This window comes from Syngnathus floridae, chromosome 7 (genome assembly GCF_059516105.1).
Source record: "Syngnathus floridae isolate MCC-2025c chromosome 7, RoL_Sflo_1.0, whole genome shotgun sequence".
Taxonomy (NCBI): domain Eukaryota; kingdom Metazoa; phylum Chordata; class Actinopteri; order Syngnathiformes; family Syngnathidae; genus Syngnathus; species Syngnathus floridae.
Window position 1 is genome coordinate 14,375,052 of NC_142419.1, and position 18,622 is coordinate 14,393,673.

The 18,622-nt window shown below is 43.6% G+C and overlaps 4 protein-coding genes across 5 annotated transcripts in view; all 4 read left to right on the top strand.

The window, feature by feature from the left end:
* The first annotated feature begins 294 nt into the window (after window positions 1–294).
* On the top strand, window positions 295–3,267 carry rab30 (RAB30, member RAS oncogene family). The gene is made up of 4 exons (XM_088380573.1): window positions 295–513; window positions 1,302–1,400; window positions 1,480–1,747; window positions 2,118–3,267. Exons 2-4 carry the CDS (start codon window positions 1,308–1,310, stop codon window positions 2,366–2,368), a joined length of 612 nt encoding a protein of 203 aa, XP_088236699.1. The 5' UTR covers window positions 295–513; window positions 1,302–1,307; the 3' UTR covers window positions 2,369–3,267.
* Window positions 3,268–3,729: 462 nt separating this feature from the next.
* Window positions 3,730–9,115, top strand: prcp (prolylcarboxypeptidase (angiotensinase C)). The gene is made up of 9 exons (XM_088380571.1): window positions 3,730–4,182; window positions 5,556–5,696; window positions 5,812–5,913; window positions 6,067–6,248; window positions 6,320–6,477; window positions 6,636–6,808; window positions 8,308–8,475; window positions 8,537–8,724; window positions 8,788–9,115. The coding sequence occupies exons 1-9, from the start codon at window positions 4,009–4,011 to the stop codon at window positions 9,011–9,013; spliced, it is 1,512 nt and encodes a 503-aa protein (XP_088236697.1). The 5' UTR covers window positions 3,730–4,008; the 3' UTR covers window positions 9,014–9,115.
* Window positions 9,116–10,074: 959 nt separating this feature from the next.
* tenm4 (teneurin transmembrane protein 4) overlaps window positions 10,075–18,622 on the top strand; it is a 142,374-nt gene continuing 133,826 nt past the window's right edge. The window contains exons 1-2 of the mRNA XM_088380778.1: window positions 10,075–10,147; window positions 10,489–10,561. The gene's annotated coding sequence lies outside the window, so the exon portion shown is untranslated. The remainder of the gene's footprint in view (window positions 10,148–10,488; window positions 10,562–18,622) is intronic.
* fam181b (family with sequence similarity 181 member B) lies at window positions 10,084–16,019 on the top strand. 2 transcript variants are annotated; one of them, XM_088380779.1, is made up of 3 exons: window positions 10,084–10,147; window positions 10,489–10,561; window positions 13,853–16,019. In XM_088380779.1, exon 3 carries the CDS (start codon window positions 14,059–14,061, stop codon window positions 14,938–14,940), a length of 882 nt encoding a protein of 293 aa, XP_088236905.1. In that variant the 5' UTR covers window positions 10,084–10,147; window positions 10,489–10,561; window positions 13,853–14,058; the 3' UTR covers window positions 14,941–16,019. The 2 variants fall into 2 exon arrangements, with proteins under 2 accessions (XP_088236905.1, XP_088236906.1); XM_088380780.1 differs by lacking the exon at window positions 10,084–10,147 and having other exon boundaries at window positions 10,487–10,561; window positions 14,042–16,019.

Below are 18,622 nucleotides of genomic sequence, written 5' to 3' on the forward strand. Positions count from 1 at the left end.
TTGATTTTGATTTCTTCAAGAAGTATGACACTTGAAATATTGCATGATTTAATATTGCTATTTTATTTTCAATCTATATTTTGCAATCGGATTTTTAAAGTGTTTTTAAACACGCAAATTATATTTTAATGAATAGAAAAATAAAAATGATTATCATTATCATCGGTAACGATATACTTGTATTTTCTTTATGAAGCACTTTTATATGGGGCACGTTTTCCAGTTTTTTTTTTTACAATTTAAAAAATGAAGAAGAAACAGATGAGTTTGCAATGCAGTGTTCCGTTAGCGAAGACGTCATTGAAGTGCAGTTCTCCTCCTCCTCCTCCTCCTCCTCCTGCTGCTCCTTCTCGTCGTCCATCAGAAGATACACACACTGGAGTTGTGCTACTTCACCAGCAAGCCGTGCCCAGTTGTTTGTTCCGTGCGTGGGAGTGTGGCCGCTTGATGAGGTGACCTATGCATCGCGAGTAGCCGTCAAAAGCGGGGCCATCCCCTGTTTGTTCTTGTGAGGTAAGTGTCACTCGCGTGTTTTTTCCTCCATCAGGCTCCGTCTTCAGCTCCACAAAGGAAAAGAGCCAAAATGGCCTGGATGAAGCCAAAATGGCTTCACTCGGTGGCTAGCTGCCCGTTAGCCGTCCTCGCCGAAAAATCAAGATGAGAACTGTCCACATTTGATACTTTTATACCTGGGTCCGTTTGGTTACGCGAGAAATAGGGACTCAATGAAACAATGAAGCGTAAAAAAATAAAACCCTAAAACTGCTCTATGTGGTTAATTTTATTAGTACACCGTTAGTTTCATCTGCTGTCTAATATATTGCGCAACGTTTGGTCCTTTATAACGATTGTACAGTAGTGCCTTGACATGCGAGTTGGATTCGTTGCGTGACCAAGCTCGTACCTCAATTCATTCTTTGTGGTTTGGCATTCGCAAAATAGTTGATTCGCATTTTTTTGTGCTCAGGCTATTTCAATCAAAGCATGGCTCTTGTGGCATCTTGCAAGGAACTACAGAAGAATGGTGTACGCTGATTGCAGAAAAGTGACATTTTAGAAAGTATGATCAGAAAGCTATTGGCCAGCGCAACTAACGGAGAGAAAGAACAGAATCAGCATAACAGCAATTATTTGCTTGTCACCATCACTTCCCTATTTAAATCGAGAAACGATACCGCATCGAGTTGGTGTGAAATATTATTGCGGCGTGTCACATTGGCGATTGATTTGCCAATATGGCTGCAGCTGACTTGGGTATGACATATGTGGTGATGATATTTCCATCATGTTTGTTTGTCTAGTTGAGCATGAGTATGGAGGATTATGACTACCTGTTCAAAATCGTTCTGATCGGGAACGCCGGAGTCGGGAAGACATGTCTGGTGCGGCGCTTCACTCAGGTGGGTGTGATTTAAAATCGGGGGGTCATTGATGAGCAGTGGCGGGAGCTGGCCTCAACTTCTTCTGCGCTTCTCTCAGGGCCTTTTCCCGCCCGGGCAGGGGGCGACCATCGGGGTGGACTTCATGATTAAGACGGTGGAGATTAAGGGGCAGAAGGTGAAGCTGCAGATATGGGACACGGCGGGCCAGGAGAGGTTCCGCTCCATCACTCAGAGTTACTACCGCAGTGCCAACGCCCTCATTCTCACCTACGACATCACCTGCGAGGACTCCTTCCGGTGCCTTCCCGAGTGGCTGCGCGAGATCGAGCAGTACGCCAACAACCAGGTGGTCACTGTATTAGTCGGTGAGTGCCCTTCTACGTCCAAGAAAAAGAGTAGTTGATAGAAAACAGCTTTAGATTAGAAAGGTTCCATAACACTTTATTTTTTTCAGGCCAATACCAACACGAGATTCATTTTGAGGTCACACCGATACTGTGTATCGATACCTCTGCTACTTTGGATATACAATATTTCATTCTAAAATGACAAAAGTAATGACACAAACGATAATTTGCCTGTGAACGGAACAATTTGGCAGAATGGAATTCCGATAACCGATTCATCGCCCGATTGTTTAAAAAAATCTGGATAATGAAATCTATTGAACGGAATCGTCCAGTGTTTTTTCTTTTTAGGGATGTTTTGAATGTCTTGAATTTGAATGTTTTTCAGGTAACAAGATCGACCTGTCGGAGAAGCGCGAGGTGACGCGGCAACGCGCCGAGGACTTTGCGGAGGCGCAGCGGATGCTGTACCTGGAGACCTCCGCCAAGGAGTCGGACAACGTGGAGAAGCTCTTCCTGGATTTGGCCTGCCAGCTCATCCGCGAGGCCAAGCGCAACAAGCTGGACGACAACGATGCTGCGCCCGCGCCCGGCGAAGGCAAAACCATCAGCTACCTGAGCTGCTGCAGCCTCAACTAGCGTGTCGTCGCGGCAACCCATCACGCCGCGTGTCTCGGTATTCACCAGCAGTGTTATTGGCGCTCTGTCGCCGTTTCCGTCGGGGAATGTGCTTTCTTTCCGAATATGTTGCACAATTGTCTCGACCGCGTGGAAAGCCGCTGCGGCGCTTTGTCCTTTTCCTTCGGCGCCGCGTACCCGTATTCTCAGCGCACGGGTAGAACCGCTGCTCCTTTTCTACTACTGCGTGACATCTCTGCACATTTTTTTTTTCTTAACATCTAGCGTACTTGTACTACTTTTCAGATGTATGCAAAGATGTCAGACAGTCGTGGAAAAGCGCTACGACAAGTGTGTGACTCGTCAGCAAAGCGCTTGCTCGGCTACGTACGGCTCTCCGGATGTCCTTGCGCCTCGACAAACTGTGAAATATTTTGCCTCCGACTTGCTGCTACCGTTTGGTTTTAGACAGTGTGAATCAGCATTTTATGCCCTTTTTTAGGTTTTTTTCGGGGGGGCGTACTGGCGTTTTGCGCTTCTTTTGCTAACATGGCCTCCCGTGGTGTCGTTTGTGTCTAGTTTTGTGTTTCATGCGCTTGCCGGCATGTTTTTCTCCACAGCTGCAATGTCGGGCTCATGTATTTATCATAAGTGTAACGTACTGTATTGCACACACACACACATGCCAGATAACTGCACACGTCATTGTTTTTCTTTTTACTGTTACAGTTTTTGTTCTTGTACAAATTTAGCACTTTGCTTTTGATACTTATACTTTTTTTTTATTTTTATTTGCCGTTACTTATCGTTAATCTATTGGATTGTTGTTAACGCAGTAGGAAAACACTACGGGGAGATTTCTCTGTATAAAATATACCCTTAAGTACTCTGTACGTATAATATTAAATAATCCAACAAAATATGGTGGTCATGTTTCTCTCTAAATAGCTTCTCAAAACGTTTAAACCAAGTTCTACCATTATGATCAATGTTAAAAGTAAAAGGTACCATTAATAATTCTATATGTACATTTAACTTAATGACATTTAAAAATGAGTATGCATTACTAAAATATTTTTAATTCATTGTATTAAACTAAGCATTTTTGTCTGAAATGATGCATTTTGCATTAAATTAAGTATAACTGATTGAAAGCAAGATAATCAATTATTTTTTTAGTATTAAAATAAAACTGTCTCTTCACTTCGTCTATGAAGTTGTTAGTCAATTTAAATAAATAGAAAACAAATTGTTATTTTTCGTTTTAATTTTAAAGAAATACTGTGCTGTATTTCAGCATGTATTTGTAAAATGCCCCCCGGACCGGATTTAGGGAAGCGCAACACTGACGAGACGTTAAGAACTACAACTCCCATGAGCACTTTGCGGTTGCTGACTTTTGCAATGTGCTGACGGCTAAGCAAATAATTAACGATGAAATGTGACCCAAATGCAAGATTAGAAAACGCCGAGAGGAACTTCACATTTATGCTGAGTAGGTGGTCCCGTGAGAATTACCGTTGCTTTATTTAGAACAACTCGGATGTCTGCTGACTGGCTGACTGCACAGATTCACTTCCTTTTCCCTCCTGAGGAGGATCATCCGGTCTTCTTTCCCCAAAATGTGCTGACCACGGGAGTCTTGACAGCGCTGCAGAAAGATGACGTTAGGGGCCGGGAAGGCACGTATGGACAGAGTTACCTTCACCGGCGTGCTCTTGTTCCTTGTTGGCTCTTCGCACGCCTTCAAAACGCAACTGTTCCGCAGACATGGAGCCTCCTTTCACTCTCCTGACATCCCCGTCAGCTATGAAACTTTTTACCTTGACCAGAAGGTGAGTTGAACCTTTCTCAATGTACGCCGAATTATTCCTTGTACTTTGTCTCTGGGCCTAAATAGACAAAAATAGCACATACAGTCTTTGATGAGTTTCAAATCAGTTTCAGGTCACGTGATTTTTATTTTATCCCCACAATTACCATTTTTTTCCATCTGTGTCATTCCAATATTTTTTTTCAACATCCCAAAACATTATACACGTTTGTGGTTGCTGTTTGATTGACTCAGAGCATGATGGAAATGGGCGTAACCACTTTCCTGGGAGAAGAGTAAACAACAGTAGCACATGACCTACAAATATATTACAGAGAAGTTTAATCTTTGACTAACTACTGGACAGTAACATTTAGCGTGGCATGGCTGCTCCAGCCACCCCCAGCATCCTTCCTCCAGCATCCTTCCTCATCCCGAGGCTGATTGTCTTCTCCCCCTGACGCAACACCTCTGAAGCAGTTTCCATTAGCAGGAGCCAAAAAAGGGTCATTGGTCACGCCGCCTTCTTCTTCCCACCCTGTCTGCGTGCAATCAAGGCATAAAGTCATCACGCTCATCTCAACAGGAAATCCGCTTTCATCGCTGTAAAGCAAATGGACAGTCAGCTAAGCAGTCGTTCTCAAAATGACCACACGGTGGCACTATTTCTCAGGCAACCAGATGTGCACGCTAGATAAACCCCAATACCGGTTTTATCAATCGACATGAAATTATTTGGACGTGTCTGTCATAACAGGACGCACAAAAAAACCTCTTAAACCCAAAATTGATTGGAAAGTTGGCTATCTTGGTTTGAAGAGGCCATTTTGAAACAATTCCAAAGCTCACTAAGGAATTTGCCTAATTGCATGCAGGGATCAAACAAAACAAAAACAACAGAAAAAACACTGAGCGCAGCAGCTTGTGGTTTCCATGTTTTAAAGTCAATCCAGCTGCATAAAAAAGGTAACTTGCGGCAGATATGAAATAGTGTGACCTTTTCAAGGGACAATAGTGAGACATCATGTAATTAAGCTTCACATCAAAAGCAAAAAAAAGAGGGTGACCTTTTAAAAGGACACACATCCGCATTTAAGTGCTTTGTTCTCACAATTACACTGCACATGACCCCACGGGAGCATGCCGCCCTGCCAAGGCCCCCCCCCCCTCGCCGTCCGCTCTTATGGAACGCCCACATGCTGCCAAGCTGAGGCTGAATGCATGCTTTGAATCTTTCTGCTGTCGCCTGCTAAAGTTACTGCCTCCTTTTGTAACCACAGAGGCACTTCAGATGGTTGTTGGGGGCAAAATAAAAAATTAATTTGAGAAGTGTCAAGGATGTTTTTACAAGCTGTGTGATGTTACCTGATTTTTTTTTTTTTGCCCCCCCTCTAGATTGATCATTTTGGCTTCGTAGAAGATGGCACTTTCAAACAGCGCTACCTTGTGGCCGACAAGCAGTGGCGCTCGCCGGGCGGACCCATTTTGTTCTACACGGGCAACGAAGGTGACATCGCCTGGTTCTGCAACAACACCGTAAGCCCATTGATCCAATTTGGCTCCTCCCCCAAAATGGCTGCTCCTTGCAAATGTTTTCATTTTGCATTTGTGTGTGCAAGAATGTCATGTACAAGTCTTGATTCTGGTCCAGGGCTTCATGTGGGATGTTGCCGGGGAGCTGGGCGCCATGTTGATCTTTGCAGAACACCGCTACTACGGAGAGTCGATGCCTTTTGGAGCCGATTCTTACAGTGTAAGTAAATACGCTCATCATAAATGCTGTTTCGTAATTAATTATTGGTGTGACTACTGAAGTCCTCAGTTGGTTGATTGTCGTACGTTTTGGAAGTCAGTCCCCCTCACTCCCCCCTCCCTAGGTGAAAATGTCCACACTCTTTGTCTGCAGGACAGCAAACACCTCAACTACCTGACAGCAGAGCAGGCCCTGGCGGATTTTGCCGTCCTGATCCAACACGTGAAGGTCAGCAGAGCCGGAGCCCAGCACAGCCCGGTTATCGCCATCGGGGGGTCCTATGGTGGGATGCTGGCCGCCTGGTTCAGGATGAAGTACCCCAATGTCGTTGTCGGGTAAGGATGACAAATTGGACTGACACAAATGTGTCCCACATCAGTAAGCATGATTTTTTTTTCTCTGCCAGTGCTCTGGCATCCTCTGCGCCAATCTGGCAGTTCTCAGGTATGGTGCCATGCGGGGACTTCTTCAAGGTGGTCACACGGGACTTTGCCAAAAGCGGACCCAACTGCGACGCAAACATCCGCGCGTCCTGGAGGGCCATCAATAACCTCTCCACCACTGGTAAGACATTGGCTTGGCTAAACCGACACAGGTCGCCTCACGATCAGACAAAAAAACAGAATGGCTCATTTTAATGTTTGTTTAATCATATTTATACTTAATTCTAATTCAAGTATTTAGCCAGATACAAAATTGTCTTTTGGTCTTTTGTTGTGCAGCGTCAGGTCTGCAGTGGCTGTCCGAAGAGTTCAGCTTGTGCGCGCCGCTGAAGAGCGACAAGGACGTGTTGGCCTTCAAGAGTTGGCTCCAGGAGACGTGGGTGAACTTGGCCATGGTGGACTACCCATACAAGGCCGACTTTCTACAGCCACTGCCCCGCTGGCCCATCCAGGTACCCACACTAAAGTGCTGTTGGACCAGCCACGAGTGTTTAGTAAGTTAGTGTGTGTTTGTGTGTGTGTGTGTGTTACAAGGAGGCGTCCAAATGCCTCCTTGTTGTTTAGCAGACTCGCTCTGTGGCGGCCTGTAAATGCTTTTGTCACATAAAACGCACTGGCGCCTGATTTGCATGTGAAATTCGCCGGGATTTATGGCAGCCATGTCGGAACAAGAGGAGGGACCGCTGTTGGCTTTAGCATCCCGACACGATTAGAATGCCAAAAAAGCACTTTGGTTTCCATCCATCACGACTTGCACTCCAAGTGTACGCCCCACCAAAAATACTCCCACGTTAACTGTAGGTATGTTTTGGTGTAAATGTTATTATATGCTAGTTTTGTTAGCCTGTCTATAGCATTTTGCACTGGGTGTTTGCATTATGCTAGCAGATTTGTTTGTGGTGTTTACTTAATTACACGACTTTTAATTCTAGCAGTAAAAAGTCGGAGCTTCTTTTTGAAAGTATTGAATTCACTCACTACCTGCCAAACGTAAATGTCGCCGTCGCCATCTAGTGCTCGTAATTCAAATTTTTTGCTCGTAACTCGAGGAATCAAAACAGAATTTTCCAAATGCAAATTTGCAAATCGTCACAGTTGTGGCAGGTTAAAAAGTGACAACCAGCATTTAAGCATCAGCTTTTTTTCGTCACTTTTTGTTACGGTTTGCCAGTTGACACCTCCGATATAAAAAAAAGAAAAAGAAAACAGGGCCCTGTTGTTTTTGTAACCCCACGAGTTTTGTTACTGAGGCTTTTGTGTGAGGACTCGGTGGTGGTCGATGGATGAGGACGGCCTAGGACACGTCCAAGCGAAGATTTACACCGTGGAAGAAAAAAAAAAAAAAAAGAGCAGCGGAAAGGGGTGAACGGGGGTGGGGCGGGGGGGTGCCATCTTCTCCTTACTTTTCAGCCAGGATTAGCTTTATACATTCATCTCTGCCAACACCTCTAAGCCCTCAATGGGCCTTTCTCACACTGGCTCACATAATCACATTAGTTTTGTCATTAAAAAAAGAAAAAAAAAAAGCTTCTCAGCCTAAAGCGCTTACGCTGCCCATCGGGGTCGCATAACATTAGAGGAAACTCCCGATGACCGTTTAGCCTTCCTTATGGAGACACGGAGCTGGAGGGAAAGTAGATAATACCTGCCGAGTTGGACGTCAGGGGGGGTCAACAGGGTGGGCAGCACGTGACCAGGTCAGGTGGAAACATGAGGCGCTGAGGTCAATGGGGAGAAAAAAACAAGTACCAACTTTGGCAAGGAAAACAACAGTAGTGGAGCTTTTTTTCTTGAGGGTGGGGAGGGCAAGGATAGTGCAGGGGGTCTGCAAATAATTTTTTTTACAAACCCCCAAAATTCCTCAGGAAATACTGATAAAGATCCACACTGGTGGAAATGTAAAAAATTCCTGCATACTCATTCTTCACGTCCTTGTTTTTGTGTGCTCCAGGCCGTGTGCAAGTATCTGGCCTTGGATTCGTCCGCTTCCATCAAGCAGATCCTTCACGGCGTGTCCGAAGCGGCCAAGGTCTACTACAACTACACGGGAAGCTCCTCCTGCCTCAACACCTCCGAGACGGCCACCAGCAGCCTCGGAATACTCGGCTGGGACTATCAGGTGCGCCCCAGTTCTCCAAGTCACACATTTTCATGTTCAATAATAAGCTCTTCCTCCTCAGGCCTGCACTGAAATGGTGATGCCCATGTGCACCGACGGAGTCATGGACATGTTTGAGCCCGGCGAGTGGAACTTCCAGGCCTTCTCGGACGAGTGCCACGCCATGTTCGGCATCAGGCCGCGAGCCGACTGGGTGGGCGTGGTTTTCGGCGGGAAGGACATCGCTTCGCACAGCAACATCATCTTCAGGTAAGCCGAGAACAATCTTGAAAATCAAGATTTTAAATATTTCTTTACTTTGCGGTGTCACAGTAATGGAGGCCTGGACCCCTGGTCGTCCGGCGGGGTGATGCACAACTTGTCCGACTCCCTGGTGTCCATCATGATTCCGGACGGCGCGCATCACCTGGACCTGCGCTACGCCAACGATCTGGACCCACCTTCTGTAAGGGAGGCCCGCATGTTGGAGCTGAGTTATTTTTGGAAGTGGATCAAACAAGCCACTAAAAAGCACCAAAGGGCGTCAGAGTCCGGCTGAAACACTCCAAGATGATTTTTTATCCTGTTTTTAGATCAAATGCATTGGATGATTTCTGTTGTGTTTTTTTACAAATCTGACTAAAACTTTTATGAAATCAAAGTTGGGATTCATCTTTTAAATCTTCAATAGCATTTGTCCTTATTTGGGTCACGGGTGAGCTGCAGCCTCTCTTTTGTTATTGTGTAACTGTCTGAGATGTTTTGCCCACCCGTTGCGGACTGAATTGCATCATCAATTTAGCCTAATAAATTTTTTTTCCACCCAAGACAGTTATGAGCATTTAAAATCAGGCTTTTCTCACAACTACCCTGATAATGATGACGGCTTGGTTGGTTCTGTTTTCTTTAATATGCATTGTGGCCTTTTAAGAGTCAACCTGGGAAGATCTTTATCACGTTTGAAGCATCCACAGCGAGCGCGAACAATGGCACGGAAATTTAATAAAAGTCCACAGTCGGAGGAGGCCAATAACGCCAGTGGCGGGAGGTTATTGCTATGTGACCTCTTCCTGCGGGATCCCTCTCCCCGGTGACCATTCACTCACTCTCCGCCTGTTTGTTCCGCCTGCTAGCAATATTATTAATACAGCTCCCGAGGGGGGTGAGTGTAGGGTAAAAGTGAAACGGGTTTGGAGTTCACTGTCGGAAAATCCTCTCCCATGGTATTCAACACCCAAATATAGAAATACCTGTATTATTCCACCAACCCTTTTGGCACTCAGCTGCTTCACAACTTTTTAAAGAAATATATCAGTATTTCCATTCCGGTGAAAAAAAAATATTTCTATTCCAAATTCAAACAGTTTAGCTTATTCAGTAGTGTTATGGTCATTAGTTTATGTTTTAACTTCTTGTTTACCAATATGATATCTGCAACAACAACAACAAAAGGATGTTATCCCTCTGTCAATAATATTTTTATTTTTGTAAATTTTGTGAAAAAGAAAAAAGTAGAACAGGTGTCATAAAATAACAGGTGTCATAGAATAAGATGACGTCATGAAATGAGATTGCAGTTCACTTCCGGGTTCACGGATTTTTTTCGAGTTGATTGCGTGTGCCGTGTGCAGCGTCTTCGACTTTTTCTGTCCTCCCACACTTCGTCAGGTTGATGTCACACCGTTAAAATTAGGTAAGTAAACCAATAAAATCTCTTTTATGCCAACATTGAGTCGACAAGTAAAACTAAAAGTGAAACAGTGGGTCAAAACAAATGTAAACGGCCAGCTACTATTTAGCTTAGCATATGCCGCACACATTCCTTTGCCTCAATTGAATACATTTTCCTTGTGTTCCCCTCAAATTCTTTTTTTTTCTTTCAATAGAAAAGTAACACTAGGTTAATTAATAAATGGGAGTACATTATCATGCTTTAAGCAGCTGAAGCATTATTTATTTATTTATTTATTTATTTATTTATTTATTTATTTATTTATTTATTAATCAATCGTGTTGATTGCGTGCCGTGTGCAGCGTCTTCGACTATTCTGTCCTGTCACACTTCGTCGACGACTCTTCAGGTTGGTGTCACACCGTTTTGAATTAGGTAAGTAAACCAGTAAACTCTCTTTTTATCTCTATTATCGCAATATTGGGTCGACAAGTTAAACTAAAAGTGAAACAGCGGGTCAACACAAATGGAAACGGCCAGCTACTATTTAGCTTAGCATATGCCTCGATTAGATAGACATTTTCCTTGCATCCCCATCCAATGCATTTTTTGTGTGTTTTCTTTCTATAAAAAAGTAACACTAGGTTAATTCATAAATGTGAGTTCATTATCATGTTTTAATACTTAGCATTATTATATTTTCGAGAGGTTCTAAAAATTAAAGGCGTCTTGTGAAATTTTCATGTTCAGGTTTGATAAATAATATACTGTCAAAATTGCACTATGGGAAAGTGGTAGTAAAGTTTTTAAACGGTCAAAAAGTTCAATTAAAAAAAAAATCTCTCATTTAAACCATGCGAACAAAAAGTTGACTGTTCTGACTTGGATTCTGTAGTGTCTAACCTTCAATATCTGCCTTACTGTACCGCTTACCACAATGATGTAAAAGTTGATGTGATTTTTCATCTTTTCCTCCTACTTCACCCATTTACAGTGTGTAAATGATTCTTGTTTACTTTCCACCAAGACAGGTGAGCTAGTCTGTTAGCGTTTAGCTTTTGCATTCATTCGCTTTACAGCAGGGGTCTCAAAAGTCCAGTCCGGGGGGGGGGGTGGCATTCCTGCATGTTTTCCAAATGTCCCTCTTGCAACACACCATCCTCGAGGACTGCAGTTTGAGACCCCTGCTTCAAAGTGAAGAAGCTGACACCATGCACATGGGCAACAACTCAAGCGCTGGTATGTTGCCTTTAAAAAAAAAAAAAAGAAGAAGAAGAAAAGCTGGACTTGTCGCTGCTTTGTCGCGAGCTGTGCTGACTTTTCAGATGGCGAGATATACTGCCCGGCGCGGGGGAGGACCGTCGGGGTCCCGCGCCACCCAAGGGCCCTCCTTAAAAAGTTTTCTCAGGACTCTGAGGGGTCGTTTATTCCGTCAGTGTCTGACAGTGGCCATCAATCAAAGGCATTATTTAGTATTCACCGGAGGCCAAACACGGGAGTGCGTCCCGGGGGGACCACACACACATACATAAACACATACACACTATATAGGAAGAGATTAAAGCTTGGGGGTGTCACTATGAAGGAAGGGGGGGGGGGGGTGCTGAATAAGTGAATTCTCTTGGGTTTGGATTGTGTTAATGTTGAACAATATTGCCGCAATATGGATGTGTGCCCTCAACAACTTTGTGTTGTTGTTTGGGGGGGGCTACCCAAGTGGTTCACAATTTCTTGTAGCTTAGTAATTCTCAAAATAATTAGCAATAATTAATATAATTAGCTTGTCATTTAAAGAAAAAAGTATTTCTTTTTACATATTTTGTATGAAACCAATTACTGCTCTCTTGTTTCGCTTTAAAAATGGACGCTTTCACATGAAATAAAATTTGCAGCTTGCCAGCGCATACCTCGGATCAAAAGTTTCCAGTATATGGATAAATCATGATGCTTTTACGTCCCAAAAGTGCTTTAAAAAGCAGTTGCAACTCATTTGAACATCCCCAAAGGATATTTAGAAAAATTCCACCCTCCCTTAATAACACCAATCCGCACCCTAACCTTGTGCCCTTTCGGCCTTGACACAACAATGGCATCTTGTTTCCGGGATGTGTGTCATGCTCTGCTGATGTCAATGCCCCCCCGCTCTGTGTCCGCGATGACGCCATTTTGTCATAATCCTGTCAGAGATTTAAATTAGCCATGCGTGACACTTTTCAGTCACCGCAGTGTTAGTATTGCACTAATAAACAATTCTTATGATCGCGAGCAAACCATATTGTGCAAGTAAGGCTGTTATGTAATTTACATTTAATGCGGAGCAGTCATTCAAAAGTCAGTCAAAATTAGATTAGTGCCATCACTTTCACCGTCGTCCTTTTTTTCCACTCTCTCGCGATTAGCATGAGAAAGAATGTTTAACAGCCTCACTCCAAGTCCAAAACGCCTCACCTCAAGATGCACTGTTTCCAAGAGGAGCCCGATGAATTATTCAACGAGCGACTGGCACAAAATAGTTAAAGCAGACTCAGGAAAAAAACAACAACAACAAAAACCTTTGCCACTGGCAAGCAACATGGCGGCGGCCCCTTTCAATGGCTGGCAAGGCAACTTCCTGTAAAGATGCCCCCGCCGAGCCTTCATACGCGGCATTTCTGTCAAAGTCGGCCTCGACACTCTTCTGGCCTGCGTTCGTCTTCTTTTTCTATTTTTTTTTTTATTTAACAGCTCCGGCAGCTTTTCCAGTTAAATGGACTGTTCCATTATTGGAGGAGCATTTTAGCGAGGGGCTGTGAGGTGCAATTTAATGAATCTCTGGCACAAAGCTTCCATTCACTGGCCCAGACGAAGAATGGGGGCTATTTAGACCCTGTAGGGCTTTATGTCAAAGGCGGCCCCATAATAGTTGTCAGGCCGGGGCACAAATTCCCACTGGCCTGGGAATACACCAGAAATCAACTTTATGTCACCGGCAGATTAAGACACAAGCGGCCACTTGGTCCCAAATTCGTCGCATATGTTCGGGCGATCGGCTTTTCCCATGACGAGATGTTACAGTTGGACAGAGCGAGCGGCACTCAAGTTCAGCTTGCTCGACCCAACCGAAAGATTGTCTGGGTATGAAAAGGATGGACTTTATTTACACGCAGTCCCCTAGTTGTCCTTTGGGACAAAGAGTGGTCTCGTGTCTTTGTTTGAGGTCCAAACGGTAAAAAGGGAACTTGACCAGATAATGAGTATCAGTAGCAAATACTCGATTATATTAATGAGTACAAATTGAGTGTTTTGTTCGAACAAAGAGAAGCCTCATGTTGTGTTTTTTCATTCAAACACGACAAACGCAACTAGGCCTAAATATGATGAGGCTGTGTTAATACTTGGTATCTTCAGAAGTCTTGTATCCCCAGATCGGGATAAAGAGCCATGTAGAAATAGTTTTCCTCTGAATTCCTTTCAGCAAGGCCTTCCTTTTTCGTTGTCAAAACGGCGAATGAAAATGTAGGCCATCTTAAATAATTATGCATATTTTTAAATTTTCTTGGTAATTCTAATTGGCCCCAGAGCGAGGGAGCGTGGTCAAGTTCTTTGTTGTCTTTTTCCACATAGTCTCCTTTTACTTTTACTGGGCATGAGCGCACACAAACTCAAACGACAGAGGAGTGTTCCTCAGCGAAGTTATTGTTCTTTGCCCAGCATGGAATCTCAAACAAAATCCCTCTGGGGATGCAGGTGGCCCCGGGACAAGCAAAGAGTTAAGTCCTGCGCTCTTTGAAGGGGGAAACACCCCCTCTCTCTTGACATCACGGGGTCCGGCCCCCTGAAAGATCCCCTCCCTCCGCTCTTCGTCTCCTCACTTGTGCTCCGGAATGTCGAGCAGCATCAGGATAGTGGCGAATATGATCTGAGGAACTTGTCTAGATTGCGGCGGGTGAGGAATGGCCGCCATCATGAACCCGCAGTTCCTGAATTTCTGCTTCCCTGGCTCGGGAATGGACGGGGGTCTTCTTGGTGAGCCGGAGAAGGAAGAGGACTACAAGGAGACCACTAAGGAGCTGCTGAGTTTCATGGACTCAGCCTCCAGTAACATCAAGCTGGCCTTGGACAAGCCGGTCAAGTCCAAGAGGAAAGTCAACCACCGCAAGTATCTGCAGAAGCAGATCAAGAGGTGCACTGGGATCATCAACGTCACCGATGCGGGAGTGAAGGGCCCAGCGTCCTCGCCCCCGGCGGGCAAGACTGTCCCCAAGCGCGACGGCGTCCAGGTTAGCCTGCAGAACCGCAGTTTGGCTGCCCTCTTCAGCCCCACCACGGAAATCCGTAGTGAGAAAGCCAGGAAGCCGCCCCTGCGCCACCGCAACCTGCCGCCTTCCTTCTTCACCGAGCCGGCCAACTGCTCCAAGATCAACCCCGTGGCAGGAGTCTCGCTACGGGACCTGGAGCGAGCCAACCCAGAGGCGGCGGACTTCTTTGAACTTCTGGGACCCGATTACATCAGCTCGGCGGCCGAACAGGAACTCTACCAAAGCATGCCTGGCCCAGACGGCGGCGCCGCCACCTCCTACGATGGCCACCACTTCATTGGGGGTCTCCTTTACCCTGAGTCGTGGACTAGCTGCTCGCCGCCGCTTGCCAGGAAGCTCTCGACGCCTGTCCAGCCCCCACTCTACTGCCACCCGGAGGCTGCCACCCCATTGGGCATCGAGGATAACGCGCTGTGTTCGTTAGCCTTCTCCAACTTTTTCACAGACTGCTCTGTACCTCAGGTCAACTACGATTTAGGCGATGACTATAACAGGACTCAATATTCATCTCTTTAAGAAAATACGGTATTATGGTAGAGGTGGTCCTTGTTTTTTCGGCAGAATTTCGTTATGGCGGTGAATTAGTCAGAACGCACTGTAGTCTGTCACTAACCTACACTGATGCAGAATATAATTAGTCAGCATTTGAATGAAGAAGACTTTAGATCCTAAATATAAAACGATAAAAATAAAAACGGTAAGCACAGGCTTATTCTATCCTTGAACATGCATGTGGAGGAGCCATTTTAACAGCAGAACTCAGGAATGACCGAAGGTGTCTGAAGGTATTAAAAAAGTAGTGCACGGGGGCCTCGGTTCTCGATGGAGTCACCTTCTTAGGGTGGTGAGGTAACTGTGCCACAGTCGGTCACTAACCCAGTAGTAAAGTCGCATTTACAGTCAGTCACCGCAAAATATAGCAAACGCTCCACTAGCTTAAGAGTTGTCATGGCGGCTCATAAACCAGGGCCAGCTAGGATGGTGCTTGTCATGTCCTAGTTGGGTCATGTACTTGGATTAGCTTTAGCTTTAGCATAACTGCTAGCATTACAGTTAGGTGTACAAACTTTGCCGACACGATCAGATAATGTTTATATCAAGACACAAAGTTACAATATCTTTCAAGATACTACATTTAGTTAGTGGTTAGCAAGTACAGTCATGAGCTTAATTTTGTTTAGTTTTGGAGCTTCGATGGCTAATGAAGGCATCCATTTTTTGTTCCCTGTGTCTCAAGACTTCCCAAAAAGTGCCAACTAAAGTATTCTCGACTGTGACTTTAATTGGTCGCATGTTTGACAGTAGATTGGAAATATTTGCTTGTTGCCCCCTTGACAGTTTTAACACTCTGAATTCAATGGAAGATATTTCATAATTGGGCTGCAGAAGTCAGACGCAATCAAATTACAATACCATACATGTGTCTGCCATTTTGACGAAGCACTGATGCGGAACACTTTTAACTTTGCTTCAAGTTGTGACGATCAAAGTAAAACAACAAAAAAAAACCAGGAAGAATTGTGTTAAATTCATTTTTAATCAATTTTAAATGCTGTACCAAGATGAAATAAAGCTGGTCTTTATTGCTGTGTCAACTGACTGATTATTTTTTTCCTCCCTCCCACTCAGCTGACATAAATGACAACCCACTGCGGGCAAAAGTCGTAAAGCCACATTTGTGCAGCTTCGAATGTTAGGTTTGTTATTTTATATGATCAATGTTCTGCGACTACACAATTACTATAAAATTTTGCTGGCACACATTTAAACCAACGCTGAATTAATTCAATGGTTATATGACATTTATACTGTATGCAAAAAATACATACCAGGCTGCTTTTGTGGATTAATCTTCCACAGCCAGCTGTAAATGACCCCAAACAACCAATTAGGAAGATAAATAGTCTAGTAATGATAGTAATTAGGATGTAAAAGGACAAAGGAAAGGACTGTTAGCTCCCTGCAACAGTTAATATGCAGTTAAATTGAGGTTTTGTTAAACTTATGGGTGTCATAAGTACATTAAAAAAACATCTGTTATTGGTCCATAATTTTATAATTACTCAATGCACTTGAAATATACACTCCAAATAAACAAACTGCCATTTGTAAACTTAAAAAAAAAGTACAATGAGATTGAAGCCATAAAGGTGTCATACGATGCAGATCTAATCAAACCCAATGTATGGCGCCCACTGCCTTTTGCTTTGTGCAACTACAGCAAAAGGCTCAAATATGATACAATAGATCTGTATTGCAATGTTTAACCTCTTTTTTTGTAGTTTCAAAACATATTAAGAATATTAATCATGATGGAAAGTAAAATGACAGAATAATGAAAAATAGAAAATATGCATCTGTCATCTATTCATGTTTTATTTGTTGAATATTTGTCTGACTGGTATTTAAAAATGATACAACCTTAGATGAACTCTTTAAAGTTCCAAAAGAATTTGAGCCAAAAAAACATCATACATATTATAATCATATATACTGCTAATAATCATACATATATACATTTGATATATTTTAAGTAATAATGATGAAAATAAACAGATACAATTAAACTCAAGGGTATAGGAAAACTAAAAAAAAAAAATCATAATTTGTCATATTTTCATGAAACTATCCTGGGCCCTTGGACAAACTAAGATAAATTGGCCAGAAGATGGCAGTAAGATTCCATATGAAAATTGAGCCACTCCCCATGGGCTCGTGTCCCTTATTCATAATCACAGAAATGAATATACTGTAAATATTCAGTATGTGTGTGTGTGTCTATGTATATTTTTCTGTTAGCTGAATTCAAGTTTGTCAGTTGACGTTCAACAGATGGCGTCCTGTCATTTCAAGTTTGTTTCGTCGCATGTTGTCACTTGCCCTTTAAACACCTTCAGCTCTCGCGCTTGCACCTTCCCTGTACTCACCAGTTAGCCATCAATAATATTTCTTTAGCGGACCTCTCCAGATTTTGTCCGGCTGCTATCACAGCACGGAGAAAGTGACTCGCGGCATCACGCCATTTCTTTCGTATGCATTTCATGTCTGGCTGCCTTTCATTTTGGTCCTCTGAGGTGTTGCGGAAACGCTCACCACTTTTGCCTGGCGTGATAACGCCGACGATTTCAATCACGTCTGGATCCGTGACTCCGAAAAAGCCAGCCACAATTCAAAGGTGAAGTATGTTAGCTGGGGGGGGGCTACTTTCTGCTTCAAGGAAAATTTCAACAATTTCGGGCAAAAGTATTTTTTGCGACTATTTAATCCTTCAGTTGAAATGTATTTATTCTATATACTTCCTTGACACCAATTCTTACTCTCTATGGCCTCTTGCGGAATTTTTACAAACTGTGACGAGGTGGGGGTTTACTAAAGATTTTTCTTCTTAGTATTTGCTTAAAATGAGTGAGTCTGTCTGTCCGTCCATCTTGAAAGCTGTCCAGTCAAGTCTGGGTCACGCTTGGATGGGGTCAGGATACAAGGCGTGTTTCCAAAAGTTGCTCTCCACGTAGTAGTTGGTCACGCTCCATGAGAGCAAAGAAGTTTGAAATAAAAAAGAATTCTGGGCCCCTGGAGTCAAATAGAAGCTTTTGGCCGGATGTTAATTCATCCCTGGAACATTCTAGTTGCGCTAAATCATTCCTTTGAAAATGTCAGCGACCCACTCGGCATTAGCGTTTACTCTTAAACCTCCAAATCCTCGCTGAATGAAAAAAAAAAGATGAATCTGAAGTTGGCAGCTGATGAATTTTTTTTTTCCCCCCATTCAACTGCTAACATTTCCAGGACGCTCACTGAAAGCTTTGCCGTTCACGTGTTTTTCATTTAGTGTTCTGTTATTGACGGCAATAACAAATTGACTTCCTGGAACAAATTATCGTTGTAGACAAGACATCCCGGCCAGTTCTTGCAAAAGTGTTGACGGTCTAGTGCGATGTGTGCGGATATTGCTAACCACGAAGACATTTATGCTGCCCTGAATAATGCAATAAAATATGAAATGACTACAAATATTACAGACTTTTCTAGATCTTTTTCTGGCATCTGGAATTCATTTAAAAAGGGTATTTTTAAAGCGTAGCAAGCAGTGAAATCCGTACTCCCAATGATGGGAAAGAGAATACTTTGTAGTATAACCTGAGCGTCCCTAGAGAAGCATAACAAGCTTCAAGCTAAGAAGACACGAAAAAGAAAAAAA